The 26,164-nt window shown below is 35.9% G+C and overlaps 1 protein-coding gene across 9 annotated transcripts in view; it reads left to right on the top strand.

Moving 5' to 3' along the window:
• Positions 1-26,164, top strand: part of WDPCP (WD repeat containing planar cell polarity effector) — a 486,016-nt gene that overhangs the window by 413,162 nt on the left and 46,690 nt on the right. For all 9 annotated transcript variants that reach the window (XM_077134369.1, XM_077134366.1, XM_077134368.1 and 6 more), the window contains one exon: positions 20,417-20,496. In XM_077134369.1, the coding sequence (XP_076990484.1) occupies positions 20,417-20,496 (80 nt within the window). The remainder of the gene's footprint in view (positions 1-20,416; positions 20,497-26,164) is intronic.

Genomic DNA, 26,164 nt, shown 5'->3' with positions numbered 1-26,164 from the left:
AAAGAAGAAGGAGCAAAAATCAAGGCATTAACTGTTCACCTGGAGGGACTAGAGAAAGAAGAGCAAACTAACCCCAAAGCAAACAGAAGGAAAAAAATAACAAAGATTAGAGCAGAAATAAATGAAATTGAACATGAAAACTATAGAGAGAAACAACAAATCCTTATGTTGGTTCTTTGAGAAAATGAATAAACTCTATGGACACTTAGCTAGACTGACAAAGGAACAAAAGAGAGAGAGAATGCAAATAAATAAAATCAGAAAAGGGAGGGGGACCCTGCAGAAATAAAGGAGATAATAAGAGGATACTATGAGAAACTATATGTTCATAAACTAGACAACATAGACAAAATGGACAACTTCCTAGAAAAGCATGAACAACCAACATTGACTCAAGAAGAAATAGATAACCTCAACAAACCAATCACAAGTAAAGCAATTGAATCAGTCATCAAGAGGCTCCCAAAAGAGACAAGTCCAGGACTAGATGGTTTCACATGTGAATTCTACCAAGCACTCAAGAAAGAATTAGTACTGATTGGTACAATTAGTACCAATCCTGGTCAAACTCTTCAAAAACAATTGAAGAGGAGGGAAAGCTACCAAACTCATTCCATGAAGCCAACATCACCCTCATACCAAAGACAGACAAAGATACTAAAAGAAAGGAAAATTACAAACCAATCCTTTATTGAATACCCATGCAAAAATCCTCAACAAACTACTTGCAATTTGAATCCAGCAGCACATTAAAAAAATTATGTGCCATGATCAAGTGGGATTTATACCGGGTAAGCTAGGCTGGTTCAATACAAGAAAATCAACTAATATAATACAACACATCAATAAATCAAAGTGGAAAAACCACAAGATTGTCTGGGTTGATGCAGAAAAGGCATTTGACAAAATTCAACATGCTTTATTGATGGAAACACTTCAGTGGACAGGAATAGAATGGAACTTCCTCAATATGATAAAGGGAATAAATGAAAAACCCACAGCTAACATTATACTCAATGAGGAAAGATTGAAAGCTTTCCCACTAAGATCAGGAACAAGATAAGGGTGCCCACTGTCAATCACTGTTATTCCATTGTGCTGGAAGTTCTAGCTAGAGCAGTTAGGCAAGAAAAAGAAATAAAAGGCATTGGAAAGGAAGAAATGAAACTTTCACTGTTTGCAGATGGCATGATACTATATTTAGAAAAATAAATCTACAGCAAATCTATTGGAGCTAATAAACGAATATAACAAAGTGGCAGGGTATAAGATGAACACCCCAAAATCAGTAGTGTTTCTATTACACTAGTAATGAGCATTCCAAGGAGGAAATCAAGAGAAAAAATTCCATTTACAATAGCAACCAAAAGAATAAAATATTTAGGAATAAATTTAACCAGAACCACAAAAGACCCGTACATAGAAAACTATAAGAAATTCCTAAAAGAAATTTTAAAAAGACCTAAATAAATGAAGGACATATTGTGCTCATGAATTGGAAGACTAAATGTAGTTAAGATGCCAAATTGATTTATAGATTCAATGCAATACAAATGAAAATCCCAACAACTTACTTTGCAGAAATAGAAAACCCAATAACCAAATTTATTTGGTAAGCCAGAGTGCCCCAAATAACTACTAAAGGTATCTTGAGTGAGGGGAATGAAGTGGGAGGTCTCACACTACCTGACTTTAAGCATATTACAAAACAGCATGATAGTGGCACAAAATAGAAGTATTGGCCAGTGAAATTGAATTGAGAGTGCGAAAATAGACCACCAAATGTATGGTCAACTGATCTCTGACAAGGCACCCATAGCCACTGAACTGGGACAAAACAGTCTTTTCATAAATGACCATGGGAGAACTGGATATCAATAGCCAAAAGAATGAAAGTGGACCCTTACCTTACACGCTATACAAACATTAACTCAAAATGGATCAAAGACCTAAACATAAGAACCACTAACATCAAACTCCTAGAAGAAAATATAGGGAAACATCTTCAACCTAGTTTTAGTCAGTAACTTCCTAAACTCTATACACAAAGCTCAAGCAATGCAAGAAAAAAGAAACAGTTAAATGTGAATCCTTCAAAATCAAATGCATTTGTGCCTCAAAAGGCTTTGTCAAAAAAAGATGAAGGGGCAGCCAACTTAATGGGAGAAAATATTTGGAAATCACATGGATAAAGGTTTGATATCCTGTATACATAAGGAAAGCATACACAGCTGTAAGACAAAACAGTCATAAAGCATATAACAACATGGATGCACCTTGAGGACATTACGCTGAGTGAGATTAGCCAGAAACAAAAGAACAAATACTGTATGGTCTCACTGATATGAACTAACATTAGTGAATGAACTTGGAGAATTTAAGCCAAGAACAGAGACCATCAGGAGACAGAATTAGAGTAGATATTGGGTAATTGGAGCTGAAGGGATACAGATTGTACAACAGGACTGATTGTAAAAATTCAGAAATGGATAGCACAATACTACCTAACTAATACAATAGCGTTAGTACACTGAATGAAGCTGAATGTGAGAATGATAGAGAGAAGAGGGCTGGGGACACAAATGACACCAGAAGGAAAGATAGACAATAAAGACTGAGATGGTATAATGTAGGAATGCCTAGAGTGTACAATGATAGTGACTAAATGTACAAATTAAAAATGCTTTGCATGAGGAAGAACAAAGGAATGTCAATATTGCACAGTGTTGAAAACAGATGGTAATTCATATTTTAAAACTTTAACTTATGTATAAGACTAAAGCAAAAAAATGTTTATTTGGTACAAAATTTATAATTTGACTAGTGCATTTCCTTATATAACTTATGTGAACAGTTTAACTGAACACCATAAGTACATGGAACCTTGCATAGGGCATGAGATTGTGTAGGTTTGTCCAGAGTGATGTCCCAATAAATCCAAGAATGATTTGAACAGTGAATAAAAACGTATTTGCAAAGTCCCTCGGGGGAATGATGAGAAAGGAGAAAATTCAACCTCCCCATGTGGAGAATTCCTGATATTCTTACAAGCAGTGAGGACAACCAAAGCAATAGGCTGAGCCTTCAATCTTGGGGTTTGTTCATATGAAACTTATTCCTGCAAAGGATAGGCTAAGCCTACTTAAAATTAGGCCTAAGAGTCACCCCTAGAGAACCTCTTTTGTTGCTTAGATGTGGCCTCTCTCCCTCAGCCAAAACGACAAGCAAATTCACCACCTCTCTGCATGGGACATGACTCCCAGGGGTGTAAACCTTCCTGGCAATGTGGGACAGAAATCCTAGAATGAGCTGGGACTCAGCATCAAGGGATTGAGAAAACCTTTTTGACCAGAATGGGGAAGAGCAAAATGAGACAAAATAAAGTGTCAGTGGTTGAGAGATTTCAAACAGAGTCAAGAGATTATCCTGGAGGTTATTCTTACATATTATTTAGATATCACCTTTTTAGTTAAGGTATAGTGGAGAGGCTGGAGGGAAGTGCCTGAAACTATAGAGCTGTGTTCCAGTAGCCATGTTTCTTGAAGATGATTATATAATGATAGAGCATTACGATGTGACTGTGTGATTGTGAAAACCTTGTGTCTGATGCTCCTTTTATCTACGGTATGGACAGATGAGTAAAACATATGGGTTAAAAATAAATAATAGGGGGAACAAATGTTAAAATAAATTTAGTAGATTGAAATGCTAGTGATCAATGAAAGGGAGTGATAAGGGGAAACAAAGACTAAAATATATTCGGTAGATGGAAATACTAGCATTGAAGTGAAGGCAGTTCATGTATCTCAGACGAGAAACTGAAGAAGCTGGCCACAGGTGACACAGATTTTTTTAAAAAGCCCAACAAAAGCCTGCTTTCTTTAGCCAGGCAACCTGGAAAAGGAGAGCCTAGCCCCAGGTTACGGTAGCCAGTGTCCAGTAATGAAATGCATAGAAGTGAAGGCAGTTCATTAGTGGGTCTGCAAGTAATATTACCACATTGAAGGTGAACGTGATTAAAAGGAGTTGTATAGAGCCATGTTCCTGCCGATTAACACTACAAATATAAATAAGTTCTTGCATGAACAACGTCAAAGGTATGAATCTTATACAGAGTTTATAATATCAGGGTATGGGGGAAAACTACTATCCCATGTCATGGGTTGTATTTAACAGGAAGGCATCAACCATAGCAATACTAAGAGTAAGTACTTGGGGAGCGAAGGACAAAAGTTAAAGGGAGGTTTGGGTTTTCTGTTTGATGAGGGTGTGTTTATTGGTTATTTTTCTCTTGGGAGCAATGAAAATTTCCTAAAATTTAGAGTGTTGATGATTATACCACTAGGTAAGGACAAAGTGAGACCTGGATTGTTAACTGTGGACATTTTACACAATGCCAATGGATGGAGGTGGCTGAAGGATACACTAAGTAGAATGACTAAGTGTGGTGTATACATATGATCGAATATTATGCTGCTGCAGAAAGGAGCAAAGTTGTGAGGCATGCAACGAAGTGAATGAACCTGGGGGACATCATGTGATGCAAAATAAGCCAGACACTACTCCTCATGGGTGTAAGCGCGGCGTGGTGGTAAGGCGGGGACCGGTTTCACCCAGAATGGAAACAAGCATCGTCTGCGCCTGCATCCGGCAATACGCTGATCACGCGGGGAGCGATGGTGCCGCAAGATCGCAAAAAAGAAATATTTTAAAGCAAAATTGACCCAGTTTTTAAGGGAACACAGAATTCAACTTTGAAATCTTCCATATACAGATGAAAACAAAGAAGTCGGTTTGGCATTGAAGGACCTTGCCAAGAAATACTCTGACAAGCTAGAATGCTGGGAAAATAAGATTGAAAAAATAATATAAGAAATACGTTGCAAAGCAATTGAACGTGGAATAGGAAATGAAAATATAACAATGGGAACTGCTACAATTGAGGTATTTTTATCTCCAAGACAAGATAGGAAAAACTTGTTGAAGACCCAACTACACATCACTGGCAGGGAACTAAGGTCTAAAATAGCTGAAACCTTATGATTTCAAGAAAAGTATATTAAAATTGTAATAAATAATAACGGCTTCAACTAGCAAAAACACTTGAAGGACAAGGAGTGATACAATGTGAAAGCTTTGGTACTGGAACTAAAACAGTCTGAAGAGGATGTGAAAAAAATCTTTCAGGTACAAAAAGAGCAAAACAAAGCTGAATTAAAAGATAAAAGAATACAGAGGACTAAGAGAGGACTGGAAATACTAGCAGAGAGAGGTGAGATAGTAGTGGATCCAGAAACTACACCATACTTAGACATAGCTAATCAAACAGGCAGATCAATCAGAATTCCCCCATCAGAAAGAAAACCTTATGTCAACTATGGGATATCATGAAAAGGACAGCGCTTCCTGAAAAGAAAACATGGAATAATATTGCTATGTCTGTTGGATGCTGACAGATATTTCTGGTAGGAACTTTTGTACTTAGTATAATACTGGTTTTAAAGAAGATGGCCAAAGTTATACACATTACCCTCCCTTCCCCTATACACTTCAGACTTCAAATTTTCCCCAAAGGCAATGGTTAAGGTAAAACAGTATGTAAGGTGTGGAAGAATCTGTGAGTTTTCCCCCTTCCTATTTTTAATTGATCTCCCTTCTGTGTAAAGAAATAATTTTATAAACATAAGTAATTATGGGTTTTTACAACACCATGTAGGGTGTCATCTGTTTTTTGTGTGTGTGATGTGTTGTCAGCTTGTACTATTTGTCACAAAGTTTCCCATTAGCTTTTCACCTGAAGGTTTTGGCATAGATATTGATCATCCTTTCCCAAATCCATTGTTTCATTAGAGGGTACAAAATGGTGATATTGTATTATTCCTTCTGCATTTATTAGGTCAAATTTCTTCTTTAAAGAAATGTTTTTCCTTATCAGCTATTTTGTATGCTGAGGTACAATACATACAGGAAAGATTGGATAAAATGCTTGGTTCTATTTTCTTGTTTTCAGAAGAAATGAGACCAATGAGGGAAAAAAAAACCAGACACGAAAGAGCAAATATTGTATGGTCTCATTTAGACAATACTTTTAAGAAAATTGGGCCTAGATTATACACTCTCATAGCAGTTACATTTAGTCTGGAACTGTAATCGTTATTTCTAGATTTTGAGTGAATGTGCTATATATGCATAACCTGGTATTTCCCTGGAACTTTGCGTACTGTGTGACACCTAAGACTCAGAGTAGGAGTTTTCCAGGTCTCCTATGAAGTCAGCATTGCCACATACAGCAACTGTTAAAGAAACTGAAAAAGTGATCAGGCTTCAATTAGAGATAAGAATGAAGCCTATCAGTTGAGGACTAAGTTAAATCAGAATACAGGGTTAAGGAGGACATTTATTTTAGAACTTAATCTACTCTTTGAGGCCAAAGGAAGAGAGGTTTATTTTGTCCAAAACCTAACTTTCTCTAGCATATAATCGAACTCAATCTGTCTACATAGATCACTTAAACAACCCCAAACACATGGAAGCCAGAATGGGAATGAGGGCTTGTAATTCTGTATTATTTAATGTAATGGCTGGATACATCCCATAGTATGTTGAACAGATAATTAAAAGGTACTGGCAATGTCCCTTCAGGGATTGGAGGAAAAATATGGAACTATTAAACTTTCCCCACCAAGGAAACCTATGGTACTGTCTCAAACACTAGAGACTTCCAAGTCAACAGGCCAAGCCCTGGATTGTGAGGCTTCCTCTTGTGAAGCTTAATTATATAGTAAAGAAGCTAAGCCTACCTATAGTTATGCCTAAGAGTTCCTTCCTGAGGACCTTTTTTATGGCTCAGATGTGGCCTGTCTCTCTGTAAGCCCAACTCTGCAAGTAAAATCATTACCCTCATGTGGGAGAAAATATACATATGTTATTTTCACAATAAAAAAAAATGGGAACAATACAAATTCCCTCAATAGGTGAATGGATAATCAAATATCTATGCAATAGAATACCACTCAGAAAAAAAAAAAAAGAAAAAGGAACAAACTACTGATAAACAGAATTACATGGATAATTCTCATAATAATTCTGAGTGACAGAATCCAGACCAAAAAAAAAAGACCACAAACAGTATGATTCTGTTCATATAAAAATCCAGAAAATGCAAACTTATCTATAGTGACAAAAAGATCAGTGATTGCTTGGTAGGGAGAGGGGTGAGAGGGAGGTATCTTCAAAGGGGTAGGAAGAAACTTAGAGGGTCATGGATATATACACTATCCTGATTGTGGGAATGGTTTCACAGGTGTGTATATATGTCAGAACATCAAGTTGTACACTTTAAATTTCTACAGTATATTATATGTCAATTATATCAATAAAGCTGTTTTTAAAAATGAAAAAAGCAATGGAGAGACTCAACAAAACCAATTATTTTTTCTTTGAAAATATCAATAAAACAAAGAATTCTTTAGCTAGACTGACAAAGAAAAAATGAGAACATATATAGCTAATATCAGATATGAAAAGGGGGACACTACTACTGACGCCTCAGAAATAAAAAGAACAGAGAGGATACTATGAACAACTGTATTCCAACAAGTTAGATATTGTAGATGAAACAGACAACTTCATAGAAACACACAAACTGCCTACACTGATTCAAGAAAAAACAGAAGATCTCAACAAATGAATAATTAATAAAGAGATTGAATCAATAATCAAAAACTTCCCAATAAAGAGAAGCCCAATAGCAAATGGCCTCACAGGTGAATTTTACCTAACATTCCAAGAACAGTTAATACCATTCATGCGCAAACTCTTCCAAAGTTGAAGAGGAGGGAACACTCCACAACTCATTCTATTGAGGCCATCACCTTCATACCAAAGTCAGATAAAGATACCACAAGAAAAGAAAATTACAGGCCATTATGCATCCTGAATATAGATGCAAAAATCCTCAACAAAATGCTAACCAAATCCAACAGCACATTAAAGAATTGTACACCATGATCAAGTGGGATTTATCCCACGTAAGCATGGATGGTTCAACATAAAATCAATTAAGACACCACATTAACAGAACAAAGGGAAAGAACCACAGCCTCTACCCATTACTCAATTCCAAAGCAATTTTCATATTTTAAGTATTTTTAATAGCACCCCACATCCACTACCGAAACCTGTTTTAGTTTCCTGGCTGCTACGCCAAATACTAAACAATTTGGTTTAAACAATGGAAATTTATTGGCTTATAGTTTTTAGGCTAGGATAAGTCCCAAATCAAGGTGTTATCAAGGCAATGCTTTCTCCCAGAAGGCTATGGCCTTCTAGGGCTGGCTGCTGGTGAACCTTGGTCCTTGGCTTTTCTGTCACATGGTCATGCACATGACAATCTCGCCTGGCTTCTTGTTTACTTCCAGCATCTTCCTATGGCTTTCATTCTGAGGCCCTCCTTAGAGGCCACCATTAATAGGATTAAGATCTGCCCTGATTCTGTTCCATACCTTAACTGATGTAACTTCATCAAAAGGTCCTATTTACAATGCTGCACACCAACAGGAAGGGATTGAGATTGAGAACATAGTTTTCTGGGGTATATGGGACGTTATATAAGATTAAACAGTCAATTTACCAAAAAGACATAACAGTCCTAAATGTGCATATACCTGAAAACAGAACTTATAATACATGGGGAAAAAATGGCAGAACTCACAAGAGAAATAGCCAAAACCATAATAACAGTTGAAGACTTCAATACTTCCCTCTCAACAATTGATAAAAGTAATAAAAAAATCAGCAAAGTGTGGAAGAAGTGAAAAACACCATCCATTAACTGGATTTAATCACCATCCACTAACTGGATTTAATTGACATTTATAAAACATGGCCTTCCTAACAAAAGCAGAATACACATCCTTTTCAATAGCATATGAACATTCACCAACACAGTCCATATGCTATTCTCTGATCATAATGGAATTAAAATAAAAGTCAATAACATAAATATTACTGAAATATCTCCAACTACTTGGAAATTTAAAATCACATTTCTAAATAATTCTTAAGTCAGAGAGGCAGTCTCAAGGGAAAATAGAAAATATTACAAACTGAAAAATAAATTACAACGTCAAAATTTCTGCAATGAAGTTAAAGAAGTTGTTAGTGGAAATTTTATGCCATTAAATGTTTATATTATAAAAGAACAAATGTCTCAAGTCAAAATCTAACCATCTACCATAAGAGCCCTAGAAAAAGAAAAGCAAAATAAACTGAAAGCAAGCCAAACACAGGAAATAATAAAGGTGAGAGCATAAATCATTGAAATTGAAAACAAAAATAGTAGAGAAAAACCAACTAAATCAAAAGCATAATGTTTTAAAAGATCAAAGAAATTGATGACCATTGCCAGAAAAAGGAAGAGAGAAAAGATAATTCAATATTGATAATTCAATATCATGAATTATCAAAAAGACATCATAATAGACTTCACAAATGTTAAAATGATAATAACAGAACTCTGCAAACAGTTTCACATGGACAGGTTTCATAATGAGATTCAAATGAACTAATTCCATGAAAACCACAAATGACCCAGCATAACAAAAATGATGCATAGTAACCTAAATACTCCTATAACTATTAAAGAAATTGAAGCTATAGTTTAAAAACAAAAAACCTTCTGAAAAATGTTTCACTCCTGAATGCCACCAAACATTTAGAGACAAGATAAAATTCTACATAATCTCTTTGAAAAAAACAGAAGGAACATTTCCCAATATTTTTCTGAGGTTACCATTACTGAAAGTACAAATAAAAGAAAAGGAAAGAAAACTACAAACCAGTGTCTCTAATCAATATAAAAGCAAAATTCCTCAACAAAAGATTAAGAAACCTAATTCAACAATATATGAAAAGAACAATACAACATGAACAAGTGGGGTTTATCCCAGGGAAGTAAGGCTCATTCAGTCTTCAAAAATCAATCAATGTAATCTACCATATTAACATTGTAAAAAAGAAAAAGATCAGATGGTAGGATCCACCAATGCAGAAAAAGCACTTGACAAAATTTAATAATTGTTGATTTAAAAAAAAAAAACTCTTATCAAACTAGAAATAGAAGGAACTCTATTCCTAGTTTGATAATGTTTATATTTGAGTTCCCTATACAGAGTATCTACAAACAATAACAACAACAACAACAAAAAACATAAAAACTACAGTTTATATCATACTTATTAAAGACTTGAGCACTTCCCCCCTAAGACTGGAAATAAGAAAGATGACTACTTTCACTACTCTTAATTCAATATTGTACTGAAAGTCTTAGCCAGTGCCATAAAGGAAATTTAAAAATATACAGCTTGTAAATGAAAAAATAAACCACCCCTATTCACAGGCAACATGACTGACTACACAGAAAATCCCAAATAATCTTCCAAAAATGCCTACAAATAGTAAGTGGGTTTTAGCAAGTTCACAAGATACAAGGCCAACTTATAAAACTCAATTGTGTTTTTGTATTTCCATATAATAATAATGTTCAGTTGTAAATTGAAAAAAATTAAAAGCACAATAACTCCAAAATAAATGAAATACTCATGTATAAATCTCACAAACCTTGTATAGGATATGTATGCTAAAAACCATAAAATGCTGATTAAAGACATAAAAAATGACAAAAATGAATGCAGAGGCATACCATTTTTATGGATTAGAAAACTCAACATAGTAAAGACATCAATTTTCTTCAGGCTGATCTACAGATTTAACAGAATTCTAATCAGAATTGCAGCAGAGATTTTTTTTAGATATTGACAAGTTGATTCTAAATTTTCTGTGGAAAGGCAAAGGAACAAGAACAGCAAAAACAATTCTGAAAAAGGAAAATAATGTCGGAGTGATCACAGAAGATGATTTTAGGACTTACTATAAAGCAGAGATTTACAAACCTTTTCTCTGAAGAGCATTTTAATAAATATTTTAGGTTTTCAGGTTATGTGGTCTCTGTAACAACTACCTAACTCTTCCATTGAAGCATGAAAGCAACCAGGGACAATACTAAATGAATGTTGGTGTGTGTCAGTAAAACTTCATTAACAAAAATGGGCATATCCTGAATTTGGCCCATGTACTGTTGTTTAGACCCTGCTCTAAAGCTATATTCATCAAGAAATTCTGGTATTAGCAAATGAAACAGACACACAGAAATATGCCCAGTTGATTTTTGACAAAGGTACAAATGCAATTTATTGGAGAAAGGAGAGTCTTTCAACAACTGCTGTAACAACTGGACATCTTTGTGCATATCTTATTTAAAAATTAACTCAAGGCTGTGTGATTGTGAAAACCTTGTGTCTGATGTGCCTTTTATCTACCTTATTGACAGATGAGTAAAACATATGGATTAAAAATAAATAATAGGGGGAACAAGTGTTAAAATAAATTTAGTAGATTGAAATGCTAGTGAGCAATGAAAGGGAGGGGTAATGTGTATGGTATGCATGAATTTTTTCTGTTTACTTTTTATTTCTTTTTCTGAATTGATGCAAATGTTCTAAGAAATGATCATGATGATGAATATACAACTATGTGATGATATTGTGAGTTACTGATTATATATCAAGAATGGAATGATCATATGGTAAGAATGTTTGTGTTTGTATGCTGTTATGTTTAATAAATAAATAATTTTTAAAAATTAACTCAAAATGTTCACAGACCTTAATTTAAAAACGTAGAACTATAAAACTTTTGGGAGAAAAATAGCAGGAAGTGTTTGTGATCTATATTAGGCAAAGAATCCTCATGCATGATACCAAAAGCATAATTCATAAAAGGAAAAAATTGATAAGGTATACTTCATAAAAATTTGTGCTCAAAAGTTTCGCTCATCAAGTCACTATTAAGAGAATGAAAAGACAAGTTACAAACTGATAGGAAATATTTTCAAATCATAAAATGCAGCAAATATCATTTGTTATGACTTGTATCTAAAATATATAAAGAACTCTCAAACACTCAATACTAAGAAAAGCAACCCCATTAAAATGGGTGCAAGACTTGAACAGACACTTCAATAAGAAGATACATAATTATAAATAAGCACATGAAAAAATATTCAACCTCATCAGCCATTAGTGAAATGCAATTAAAACCATGATACCCCTGTAGATCTAAATTCTACTCATTCTAGTGTACAGTTAACAGTATTAAAAATATCAAGTGCTGATATGGATAGAGAGTAACTGGACTCTTATATTGCTGGTGGGCATATAAAATGGTACAACATTATGGAAAAATTTAGCAGCTTCTTATAAAGTTAAACATGTATTTACCCTATGAACCAGCAATTTCATTCCTGACTATTTACTCTAGATAAACGAAAACTTATATTCACACAAAAAACTGTACATGGATATGTATACCAGCTTTATTCATAATTGCCAAAGACTGGAGGGAAATATCCTTTAATGGATGAATGGATAAATAAATTGGTATATTATACAATGGAATATTGCTAAGCTATAAAAAGGAACAAGCTTTTGATACATATAATTATTTGGATGAATCTCAAGGGCATTATACTGAGTGACAGACAAAAGCCAGTCACAGAAGTTTATACACTGTGATTTCAAGTGTATTATATTCTCAAAGTCAAAACTATAGTTATGGAGAAAAGCCAGGGGTTAAGGGGAGGTGAGGGGGCTGTAAAGGAATAGTATGAGGGAGTTTCTTTGGCCTGATGAAACTGTTCTATATTTTGACTGCAGTAGTAATTACACAAATCTGTGTGTGTTAAAATTCATAAAAAAAATTTTCATGTATAACTTACACAATAAAATAAAAACAATAATATTATATAATACAGAAGAGAGGATTATATATAATTTTATGATATATGTCAACTTTAATTTTTAAAAAAAGAAGTATAATATTAAATGTAGAGAGGGCGATTGAAGAAGCAATTCGGGAGGGCAGCTGACCTGGGAGAGTCTTCTGCACCATATATGGCAGCCCTGGTTACAGAGGCCAAATAACTGAGAGGCAGAAAGCCGGAGCCTGGCGTGGAGGTGTGGAGTGGCAGGAGTGCACAGATGGGTATAGGGGACTAGGAAGTAAGCCAGGCCACGTTCCTTGGGCATGCAATCCTCACTGGCACAGTCCTGTGACCTGTGACTCTCCCCACACTCCACAAATCTGACCCCCTCACCTGCTCCCATTCCCCACGCTCCAGATGCCTCCACTCCACCAGCCCCCAGTGTACATACCTGCCCCCACCCCCACCCCAAATGCAGCCCAACCCACCTCTCCTACACCCCTCCCAAGAACTACCTCCCCCTCCCTGTTCCCTGCAGGGTGTTTCCAGCGCATAAAGGTTGTGGGCACTAACCTCCATACCTAGGCTACCCCATGCCCCCACCCCCCACCCATAGAGTCGCACAGCCTCACCCTGCCCCCCCTGAGCTCACACATCCGTTTATGGCACCCCCAGCCCATGCACATGCACGGGCCCCCAATCACGTCACTCAGCTCTGGGAACTGCACATTACAGCAGTCCTAGAACTATGCATATGCACAGCCCTCAGTCTCACTTCCCAGCTCTGACAAACTGCCAACCTGCATAGCTCAACCAAATCTGCCTCCAGTCCATGAAGGTGTAATGCCAACCTGCTGCCACAGCTCTACACATGCAGACAAAGGAGCCCATGCCTTAGACCAGAACACACCAGGGTTACATATCCCAGACTGGTGCACCCACACAGCTCCATCCTCCCTGGCTGCTGGGCACCCATGTTCACAAGCACCAGTATAACATACCCAACCTGCACCCATACCTGCCCTGAAATAAATCACCATACTGAGTGCTCCACCCTGTACCCTGCTCCCTGCTGTACAACCATCCCACAAACACAAAGCCTTAGACTACTGAAAGAAACTCCCAAGTAAATCAATCAAGATATCTATGTGCAACGAAAACAGCAGATCACTAAGCATACCACAGTGCAGACAGATATAGCCCTGCCTAATGACCAATATAAACACTTGAGGAGACACAGACGTTGAAACAACTAATCAGAGATGTTCATACAACTCTACTTAATAAAATAAGTGGGATAGCAAATGACATAAAGGAGATCAAGAAGACATAGAAGAGCACAAAGAGGAATTTGGAAGAATAGCAGAAATCACACAGATTAAAGACCCTGTTGACCAAATAAAAAACATACTAGAGGCACACAACAACAGATATGAAGAGGCAGAAGAAAGAATAAGTGATACAGAGGACAGGATAATTGACTTTGAAGACTCAAAACAGCAAATGGCAAAAAGATGGGGAAAAAAATGAATGGGAACTCAGGAAAATGACAGACAAAACAAAACGCACAAATATAAGAATCAGTGGTGTCCCAGAAGGGGAAGAGAGGAGTAAAAGGCTAGGAACAGTAGTTGAGGATACAATGGGGGGAAAGTTCCCAACCCTCATAAAGGACATAATATACAAGTCAAATAAACCCAAAGAACTCCAAACAGAATAAATCCGAATAGGCCTTCCCCAAGGCACATACTAATCAGTCTGTCAAATGCTGAAGAGAAGCAGAAAATCCTGAAAGCAGCAAGAGAAAAACAATCTACTATGTACAAGGGAAATCAAATAAGACTGAGTTCAGACTACTCAACTAGCACCCTGGAGGCAAGAACGCAGTGGTATGATATATTCAAGATCCTGAAAGAGAAAGACTTTCAGCCAAGAATTCTCTACCCACGCAAATTGTCCTTTAAAACTGAGAGAGATTAATGCTTTCACAGACAAAGAAGTCCTGAAGGAATCTGTCAACAAGAGACCGGCCCTACAAAAAATACTAAAAGGAGTTCTGCCAGCTGAAAAAAAAGACAGGAGAGGGAGGTCTGGAGGAGGGAACAGAATTGAAGAGTACCACTGAGAGTAATTTAAAGAATATAAAGAGAAAGAGGGAAAATAATATACAGATCTGACAAATAAAATTTAAAAGATAAGATGGTGGAATCAAGAAATGCCTTTTCAGCAATACCTTTAAATGTTAATGGACTAAACTTACCAATTAAAAGATAAAGGTTGGCAGGATGAATCAAGAAACATAATCCAGCTATATGCTGCTTACAAGAGACCCATCTTAGACACAAAGATACAAATAGGTTGAAAGCAAAAGGATGGAAAAAGATCTTCCATGCAAGTTGTAACCAAAAGAAAGCAAGAGTAGCTATACTAATATCGGACAAAATAGACTTCAAATGTAAAGACATCATAAGAGACAAAGAAGGACATTATATACTATTTAAGGGTCAACTCACCAAGACGATATAGCAATCATAAATATTTATGCTCCCAATCAAGGAGCTCTAAAGTTCATGAGACAGACTTTGGCAAAACTGAAGGGAGTGACAGATGTTTCAACAATGATAGGAGGCGGTTTCAATACACCACTCTACTCTATAGATAGAACAACCAGACAGAAGATCAACAAGGAAATAGAGAAGTCAAATAACTTGATAAATGAATTAGACCTAACAGACATACATATAGGTCACTGTACCCCAAAGCACAAGAATATGCTTTCTTCTCTAGTGTTCATGGAACATTCTCTGGGACAGATCACATGCTGGAGCACAAAACAGGTCTTTATAAATTTAAAAACATTTAAATTATTCAAAGCACTTTCTCTGATCACGGTGGGATGAAGCTGGATCTGAATTACCACCAAAGAATGAGAACATTCGCAAATGTATGGAGATTAAATAACACACTCTTAAACAACAAATGGGTCAAAGAAGAAATTGATAGAGAAATCGGTAGCTATCTGGAGATGAATGAAAATGAGAATACTACTTATCAGAACTTATGTGATGCAGCAGAGGCTGTGCTGAGAGTGATATTTATTGCACTAAATGCCTATATTAAAAAACAAGAAAGGGCAAAAATCAAAGACTTAACAGCACACCTGGAGAAGCTTAAGAAAGAACAGCAAACTAACCTCAAAGCAAACAGAAGAGAAATAACAAAGATTAAAGCAGAGATAAGTGAATGAGAGAACAAAAGAAAAACAGAATCAATAAAACCAAAAGTTGGTTCTTTGAGAAAATCAATAAAATTGATGGACCACTAGCAAGACTGACAAAGAAAAAAAGAGAGAGGAGATGCAAATAAACAAAATCAGAAATGAGAAGGGGTGCTTTACCACAGACCTGAAGAAATAAAAGAAATCATAAGAGAATACTATGAACAACTATATGTCAACAAACTAGACAACTTAGATGAAATGGACAAATTCCTGGAGACATAAAAACAAACTATACTGACTCAGGAAGAAACAGAAGATCTCAACAAACCAATCACAAGTAAAGAGATTCAATCAGTCATCAAAATCTTCCTACAAAGAAAAACCCAGGGCCAGATGGCTTCACAGGGGAATTTTAGTTAACATTCCAGAAAGAACAAACACGAATACTGCTCAAACTTTTCCCAAAAAAAATGAGGAAAAAGGAACTCTACCTCTTCATAACTCATTTTATGAAGCTAATATCATTTTAATACCAAAACCAGGTAAAGATGCTATAAGTAAGGAAAAGTACAAGCCAATCTCCCTAATAAGCATACATGTAAAAATTCTCAATAAAATATTAGCAAATCGAATCCAACAACACATTAAAAGAATTATATACCATGACCAAGAGGGATTTATACCAGAAATGCAAGGATGGTTCAACGCAAGAAACTCAATTAATGTAATAACAGCACATTAACAAATCAAAAGGATAAAATCACATGACCATCTTGATTGATGCTGAAAAAGCATTCGACAAAATTCAGCATCCTTTTCTGAAGAAAATACTCCAAAACATAGGATTCAAAGGTAACTACCTCAATATGATAAAGGGAATATATGAAAAACTGATAGCCAGTATTGTACTCAATGGAGAGACTCTGAAAGCCTTCCCCCTAAGATCAGATACAAGACAAGGATGCCCACTGTCACCACTATTATTCAACATTGTTGTAGAAGTTCTAGCTAGAGCAATCAAGCAGGACAAAAAAAATAAAAGGCATCCAAATGGGAAAGGAAAAAGTAAAACTCTCATTATTTCCAGATGACATGATACTATACTTGGAAGATCCTGAGAAATCTACATCAAAGTTACTTGAGCTAATAAACAAATTCAGCAAGGTGGCAGGATATAAATTAGTGTGCAAAACTCAGTAACATTTCTATACACAAGAATGAGCTAGCTAAGGAGTCAGTTAAGGAAAAAATTCCATTCAAAATAGCAACTAAAAGAATCAAATACTTAGGAATGAACTTAACTAGGGACATAAAGGACTTGTACACAGAAAACTACATAATATTGCTAAAAGAAGTCAAAGGAGATCTAAATAGGTAGGAAGACATTCACTGCTCATGGACAGGAAGACTAAATATAGTTAAGATGTCAGTTCTCCTCAAATTGATCTATAGATTCAACCACTCAAAATTCCAACAACCTACTTTGAAGATTTGGAAAAGCTAACTACCAAATTCATCTGGAAGGGAAATAGACCCCAAATAGCTAAAAAGCATCCTAAAAAAGAAGAATGAAGTGGGAGGATTAACACTCCCTGACTTTAAAACCTGTTATAAAGCCACAGTGGTCAAAACAGCATGGTACTGGCACAAGGACAGAAGCATTGACCGATGAAATCAAGAGTGCAGAAATAGACCACCAAATTTATGGTCAACCGATTTTTTGACAAGGCCCCCAAATCCTCTGAACTGGGACAAAATAGTCTTTTCAATAATTGGGCATGGAAGAAGTGGGTATCAATAGCCAAAGGAATAAAAGAGGACCCCTATCTTACACCCTACACAAAAATGAACTCAAAGCGGATCAAACAGCTAAATATAAGAACTAGCACCATAAAGCTTCTAGAAGAAAATGTAGGGAAACATCTTCAAGACTTAGTAATAGGAGGTAGCTTCCTAAACTTTATGCCCAAAGCACAAGCAACAAAAGAAAAAATAGATAAATGGGAATTCCTCAAAGTCAAAAGACTTTGTCAAAAAGGTGAAGAGGCAGCCAACTCAATAGGAGAAATTATTTGGAAATCACATATCAGACAAAGGTTTGATTTCCTGTATATACAAAGAAATTGTACAACTCAACAACAAAAGAACAAACAATCCAATTATAAAATGGGCTAAAGATATGAATAGGCATTTGTTCTAGTTTCCTAGCTGCCTGAGTGCAATATACCAGAAATGGAATGGCTTTTAAAAAGGGAATTTAATAAGTTGCTGGTTTGCAGTTCTAAGGCCAAGAAAATGTCCCAATTACAACAAGTCTACAGAAATGTCCAATCAAAGGCATCCAGGGAAAGATACCTTGGTTCAACAAGGCTAATGAAGTTCAGGTTTTCTCTCTCAAGTGAGAAGGCACATGGCAAACACAGTCAGGGCTTCTCTCTCATCTGGAAAGTCACATGGTGAACACAGTCAGGGTTCCTCTCCCATCTGGAAGGGCACATGGTGAACACAGCATCATCTGCTAGCTTCTTCTCCTGGCTTCCTGTTTCATGAAGCTCCCTGGGAGGCATTTTCCTTCTTCATCTCCAAAGGTCACTGGCTGGTGGACTCTGCTTCTCGTGCCTATGTCATTCTGCTCTCTCTGAATCCTTATTCTCCAAAATGTTTCCTCTTTTATAGGACTCCAGTAAACCAATGAAGACCCACCCAAATGGGTGGAGACATGTTGTCTCCACCATCCAGCTAAACAACCACTCTTGACTAAATCACATCATCTAGGGAGATGATCTGATTACAGTTTCAAGCATACAGTATTGAATAGGGATTATTCTGCCTCTATGAAATGGGATTTTGATTAAAACATGCTTTTCTAGGGGACATACATACTTTCAAATCAGCACAGCCTTTTTCTGAAGAGCAAATACAGATGGCTCAAAAGAACATGAAGAGATGCTCATTTTCACTGGCTCTAAGGGAAATACAGCTCAAGACTACAATGAGATACCACCTCACACCTATAAGAATAGCTGCTATTAAACAATCAGGAAATTATAAACGTTGGAGAGGATGTGGAGAAACTGGGACACTTACACACTGCTGATGGGAATGCACAGTGGTGCAGCCACTGTGGAAGCCTGTTTGGTGGTTCCTTAGAACTAAATATCGAGCTGCCCTATGACCCAGCAATAGCAGTACTTGATCTATACACAGAAGAGCTGAAAGCAATGACACAAACAGACATTTGCACACCGATGTTATTAGCAGCATTATTCACAATCACCAAAAGATGGAAACAAACCATGGTTTGTTTTGTATGGAAAGTTCAAAGGTGATGGTGGAATTATACAGAGAAGATAAGACTTAAATGAATATGATTAAATTGATATCTCTTTTAGTCTCCAGCATTTTAGAGCAGCTAGAAGTAAAAACGTAAAATTGGGAATTTGTAACCCATGTCAAAGTCTGTAATATATTGTACAACTAATTGTGGTGCTGTGCTTGGAAATTTATAGCTTTTTGTATATGTTATTATTCACAAAAAAAAAAAAAAGGAAAAAAATCAATTGTGATGATAAAAAAGTATTTACTCCTGCCAGCCTCCTATATTCTGGAGAAGCTAGAAGGAAAAATCTGAGAGGATTGTATGGTAACCCATGACATCTGGGATCTATCTTGTAACCATTTTTTGAAGAGGGCTTTGAAAACTATTACGTTTTTATTTCTTTGCTTTGTATATATATTCTACTATACAATAAAAAGTTAAAAAAAATTTTTAATTAAAAAGAAAAAATGTCAGCCAATAGATAATATCTTTTCATTATGGAATATGTCTTTAAAATAATTTTTTCGCTTTAATCTTTGAATAAAAGATCAAAATCAAAAAATACATTTATATTAAATGTAGAAACTAACTATCCAGAGAAGAATTGTAGATATTTGGAGTGTTATTCTTTTTATGTGTGTTTTTTTGCACTAAGAGTAGATTGCTTTTTAAATTAGGAAAGTAGAGCTTACTTAATATAAAACATTTAGCATTCATTTCAATTTTGTAACATCTAAGAGCTCAGAGCATCACATTTTATTTCCATAATTATTGCTCCTTATGTATATGTAAAATGCTTTCTTTTTATGTTAAAAGTTAAACTACTCTTCAAAATGTCCTATAAAATTTTTGATGGTAGGAAAATTAAAAGTTGGGGTACCATATTTTTTATTAATATAATAGTGTTTATTATACTGTTGTGAAGTTCCAGGGAAATTTTTATGTGTTTTAAGAAATTCAGAAGTTTAAAATATTCAATAATTTAAAAATCTATAATTTATATTTTAACCTTATATTTTTTTATTTCTTTTTCCAATAAATAACCTATACACTACAGACAAATAATTGACAGAAGAGGTGAACCGGAAAAAGACATCTGTACTGGATCTTCGATGCCTAAGAAATATAATGCAGAAGGTAATTCTATCCAAGGTATTCAAAGTATTAAAGTATAACAAAATGAACTTAGAGCTTACCAGAGCTTTTAGTAAATGAAGAAAACTCTAAGAATTTCCATAGATATAACACCACTCTTGGTTGACGTAAGGTAAAATATTTGATTATATATTCTAAAATTTTACCTTATATGTGAGACTAAAGCAAAAAATGTTTATTTGGTACAAAATTTATATTTTGACTAATGCAGTTCCTAATATAACTTATGTAGACAGCTTAATTGAACACCATAAGTACATGGAACCATGAGATTTTGTTGGTTTGTCCAGAGTGATGCCCCGATAAATCCCAGAGTGATTTGAATAGTGAATAAAAGAGTATTTGCAAAGTGCCTTAGGGGAATGGTGAGAAAGGGGGAGAATTCAACTTCCCTAAGTTAAATTCTTGATATTCTCACAAGCAGTGTGGACAACCAAAGCTATAGGCTGAGCCCCCAATCTTGAATCATATGAAACTTAACTCCACAAAGGATAGGTCAAGCCTACTTAAAATTAGGCCTAAGAGTCACCCCCAGGAGAACCTCTTTTGTTGTTCAGATGTGGTCTCTCTCTCCAGCCAACATAACAAGCAAACTGACCCCCTCACCCCACCCCCGTCCGCGTGGGACATGACTCCCAGGGGTGTGGACCTTCCTGGCAACGTGGGACAGAAATCCTGGAATGAGCTGAGACTCAGCATCAAGAGACTGAGAAAAACCCTAGAATGAGCTAAGACGCAGCATCAGGGGATTGAGAAAACCTTCTCGACCAAAAGGGGGAAGAGTGAAATGAGACAAAATAAAGTATCAATGGCTGAGAGATTCCAAACAGAGTTGAGAGGTTATCCTGGAGGTTATTCTTATGCATTAAACAGACATCACCTTGTTAGTCAAGATGTAATGGAGAGGCTGGAGGGAACTGCCTGAAAATGTAAAACTGTGTTCCAGTAGCCATGTTTCTTGAAGGTGATTGTATAATGATATAGCATTCACAGTGTGACTGTGCGATTGTGAAAACCTTGTGTCTGATGCTCCTTTTATCTTGTCAACAGATGAGTAAAACATGGAATAAAGATGAACAGTAGGGGGAACAAATGTTAAAATAAATTCAGATTGAAATGCTGGTGATCGATGAGGGGGAGAGGTGGGGGTATGGTATATATGAATTTTTTTCTGTTGTCTTTTTATTTCTTTTTTCTGAATAGATGCAAATGTTCCAAGAAATGATCATGATGATGAATATGCAACTAAGTGATGATATTGTGAATTACTGATTATATTTGTAGAACAGAATGATCAAAAGTTAGGAATGTTTGTGTTTGTTTGGTGTTTTTTGGTATTTAAAAAAATTGATTATAACTAAGTCACATGATTATATCCAAGGCTAAATTTTAATGAACAGACAAATTCATTTGGAGATCTCATTTAAATATTGATTCTGATTCAGTAGGTCTGGCATGGGGACCCAAGAATCGGCATTTCCAACAAGTTCTCTTGTGGACCTTATGCTGCTGGCCTGTGAGCCAGATTTTGAGTATCCAGCTGACAAAAATGACATGATTCTTGCTCAATTTAGTAGGAAAGAAATAAGTGTAACACAGGTTGCCATGTGATAAAGGCCCTAAAAATGGTACTAAAACAAGAATGACAAGATAGCAAAGCAATCATTTCCAGCAAACATGTTCAGCTGTTCAGACAGCCTTCAATAATAAGTAGAATTTAAGCATGCAGAAGAAATTATATAAGCAGTTATAGAGATAGCACAAATAATACACAGATGAGTGTCTATAAAGGGACAAAAATAATTAGTATTTGAGTATTCTTACCATGCCCCTTCTCAGTATCCCCTAAATATGAGTCTTGCTTGGCCCACTCAATCTCTTGCCTTTTCTTATAAAAAGGGCCCAGTTCTACAAAGGGAAGTAGAGAAAAGGACAAGAGAGGGATGTGGAGTTAAGAGATTTTATTTGGGGTGTTTTTTTAAGAAGCCAATGAGGGAAACCCTCAACACCTGAGGGAAATGGATAGGCAAGAAGAATCTTTAAGTATCACTGTGGTCTATATATAGTCTCCTTCATGGTATTTGAGAAATGTAAATGAACTGAGTTATTTTGAAACTAGCAATTGTTATTAGAGTTTGTTATTTTGACAATGACAGTCTTTATACTGGACTGGTGGATCATCGCCTTATATGCATTATAAACCCAGTGATGCTAAGGTGTAAAGAAGTAGTGGAGGATACTACTGGGATGGAACATACATATTGGGGAGAGGCTTTGGTGTAAGGGCAAAGAGTTTACATTTTTTTCAGCGGGTAGAGGTAAGATTTTGAAAGTTGACAAGCAGGTGCGTAATTAAACAAACACAAGGTATAAGAATATTAATATGTTGGCCTCATCTCAGGTTGAAATGAGAAATAAAAGGAAAAAACAGGTTATCAAGCTTATTTCAGTAATTTGTGAGTAATATAAACCTGAATGAAAATATTGATCTGGGAACAAAAAATGGCAAGCATGAAAGAAATTGTAAGAGATTCAGCATGACTGCTGGATTTCTTTATTCAGCAATTCAATAAATATTTATTGTGTGCATATTTGCCAAAAACTGTGTAATGCAGTAGAAATACAAAGTAAAAGATAATGTCTCTATCCACAATGTGTTCACAGTAAAGAACTGTGATACAGATATAGTAGAATGCTTTGATGCATTTTCCACATTGCCATTAAAGTGACCTTAAATTGTTTATATCTTTTATAATCTGTCCATACCAGCTCTATCCAGCCTTTTTTCCATTATTTTCAAAATTTTTAATTGCTTCTATTTCCTTATCACCCCAAAACATATTAATATATTAATACTTATGTGATGCCTCCTATACAATGCTTCTAAAAATATTCACTTTGAAAGTGATTGTTTTCTGTACTAATTCTAATTTATCTTTTTACCAGATTTCCTCCACATGACCTCTGGTAGTATTTGACATTATTGATCACTTCTTCCTTGAAATACTCTTATCTTTGCCTTGTCCCCTTCTCACTGTTGTTAAAGATTTGTATTCTAGCCTACTGCATCCTCTTTTGCTCTATTCAGATCTTGATCAGCTCTAGCAACCATTTTAGAAATAGTATACAGATAAGTTCAAAAGAATTTTAAACCACCTATTCTGATATACGTGGCTAGATACCACCTCAGTTTTACTGTGTATGAACTACAACATATAAATAACAAAGGATGAATGCAGTAAGAACAAACTAATTAATATGGGTCTGTTTACCCTTTTATATTTACCACTAATATTGATGGTATTGATTAATAAAATGTAGGCCATACAGGGCTAAGATTTTGTCTTTTTGATTCATTAATGTATTCTTATTCTGGAATAGTGCCTGGCATATTGTGAGAGATCAACGTGTATTTAAAATATGAATGAATGAAGTTACTGTCAAGAGTAAATAAAATATTTCTGAATTTAACAAGTATATCAAGTTCTTAAAATTCTAATTAGGTTACATTTTTAAATGGATGTTTATACTTAATGTGGTGCTGTTTCTCTCCCACCAGTCCCACCCTCCACCAAAGTTCTTATTAAATAATATGACTTCATAATTTTCACTGAAGAACCCAGGACCAGTTGGACAATGTCCTATATTGACAGGTATTAATAAAGCTAACAGAAGCTTTTCCTCTATTCTAGAAGTTTAAAAGGCACTTCAAGTAGTTAAATTTCAAATAGTCTTTTTGTTTCAAATAATCAACTGCAATTATTAGAGATACAACCAGGACTACTAATAAACACAAATACAACCTATTCTTCTGATACTTTGCCTCATTTACAGAGTTTTTAATCAATAAGTATTCAACCAGGAATACAGAACTTTTTTGAGTATTATGGAATGACAGATTTGTTATAAAAATAAGACCTTACACAATTGTGGGAAAGCTAGAAAACAAGAGTCTCCTGAAAGAGCTGCAGGATCAGAGAAAAGTCACGAACAAGTCCTGCTAAAGCCAAACTTGATCAGGCACCGGACTGAGACTACAAAGGAGAGCCTGATGGAAAGATTTATGGAAGGCAGCTGACTCTGTCTGATGGTGGTGCTAGGTTCAACATTGTTCAGCAGGTCCTCTATGTGAGAAAAGCCAGACGTGGAACTGGAGAGAGCACTGGCACCTTTGTGTCTATCTCTGACCACAACAACCTTCAAAGAGTAATCACAGCTGTTTCAAATCTTAATAGTAAAGCAAACAATTATCGAGCCCTTACAATGTGCAGGCATTCCATTAAGTGCTTTACATGCTTTGCTAAAGTTAGCTGCCCTTCCCTTAAAGAATAATTATCACTCAGTTCTTTATTTAAATAGAAACAAATATCTAAATGACCTGAAAAGGAGGAAATTAATAGAAATGAATTAGTACTTTAAAAGTAGAAGTATTGGATCGAGTTGCCCTATGACCCAGTAATAGCACTACTTGGTATATACCCAGAAGAGCTGAAAGCAGTGAAACAAACCAACATTTGAACACATATTCATAGCAGCATTATTCACAATTGTCAAAAGATGGAAACAAACCAAATGCCCATCAACAGATGAGTGGATCAACAAAATCTGGTATATATGTCTGATGGAATATTATGCAGCAGTAAGACAAAATAATGTCCTGAAGCACATGATAAGATGGATGAGCCTTGAGGACATAATGCTGAGTGAAGTTAGCCGGATAGATACTCTGAGTGAAGTTAGCTGGATAGATACTGTATGAGTCTACTTCTAAGACCAGCATAAAGGTATAATTAGAGGCTTATAATACAGAAGATAGGGGACTTAGAGATACATAAAAGTTGGAGATGGGTGAACCATTAGCTAATGAAGCTGAACTCTGTTCTAGTTTGCTAGCTGCTGGAATGCAACACACCAGAGATGGATTGGCTATTAATAAAAGGGGATTTGTTTCATTAGTGCTTCAGAGGAAAGGCAGCTAATTTTCAACTGAGGTTCTTTCTTAAGTGGGAAGGCACAGGGTGATCTCTGCGGGTCTTCTCTCCAGGCCTCTAGGTTCCAACAGCTTTCTCTGGGGTGATTTCTTTCTTCATCTACAAGGACCTGGGCTGATACTACCATTGCTGAGATGAGATATGGTGAGCTGCTTGGGCTCTGCTACATTGAGCTCTCTCATTTAAGCACCAGCCAATTAAACATTATTCATTGCAGCAGGCACACCTCCTAGCCAACTGCAGATGTAATGAGCAACAGATGAGGTTCACGTACCATTGGCTCATGTCTTCAGCAACAGAACTAGGCACCTTCACCTGGCCAAGTTGATACCTGAACCTAACTACCACAAACTCCAATGTAAGGGAATAGAAAAGAGCGAAGGTGATTCTCTAGTGGGTCTAGAAGTAATATTACCATATTGAAGATGAACACCATTGAAAAGGGTTGTACAGACCTACATGTCCCACTGACTCACACTAGAAATATGAATGGGTTCTCATGAAAATTACTTCAAAGATATGATTCCTGTATAAAGAGTGTCCAGAGTACAGAGGTAAAACTGCTATTGCATGCCATGAGCTATGTTCAAAAGGAAACCATCAGCACTACTACAGCAACAGCAGAGGTAAATAATGGAGTGAGGGACAAGAGTTAAGAG

Source organism: Tamandua tetradactyla, chromosome 17 (genome assembly GCF_023851605.1).
Source record: "Tamandua tetradactyla isolate mTamTet1 chromosome 17, mTamTet1.pri, whole genome shotgun sequence".
Lineage (NCBI taxonomy): Eukaryota > Metazoa > Chordata > Mammalia > Pilosa > Myrmecophagidae > Tamandua > Tamandua tetradactyla.
The sequence above is the reverse complement of the archived record's forward strand: the minus strand, read 5'-3'. Positions and strand labels throughout refer to the sequence as shown.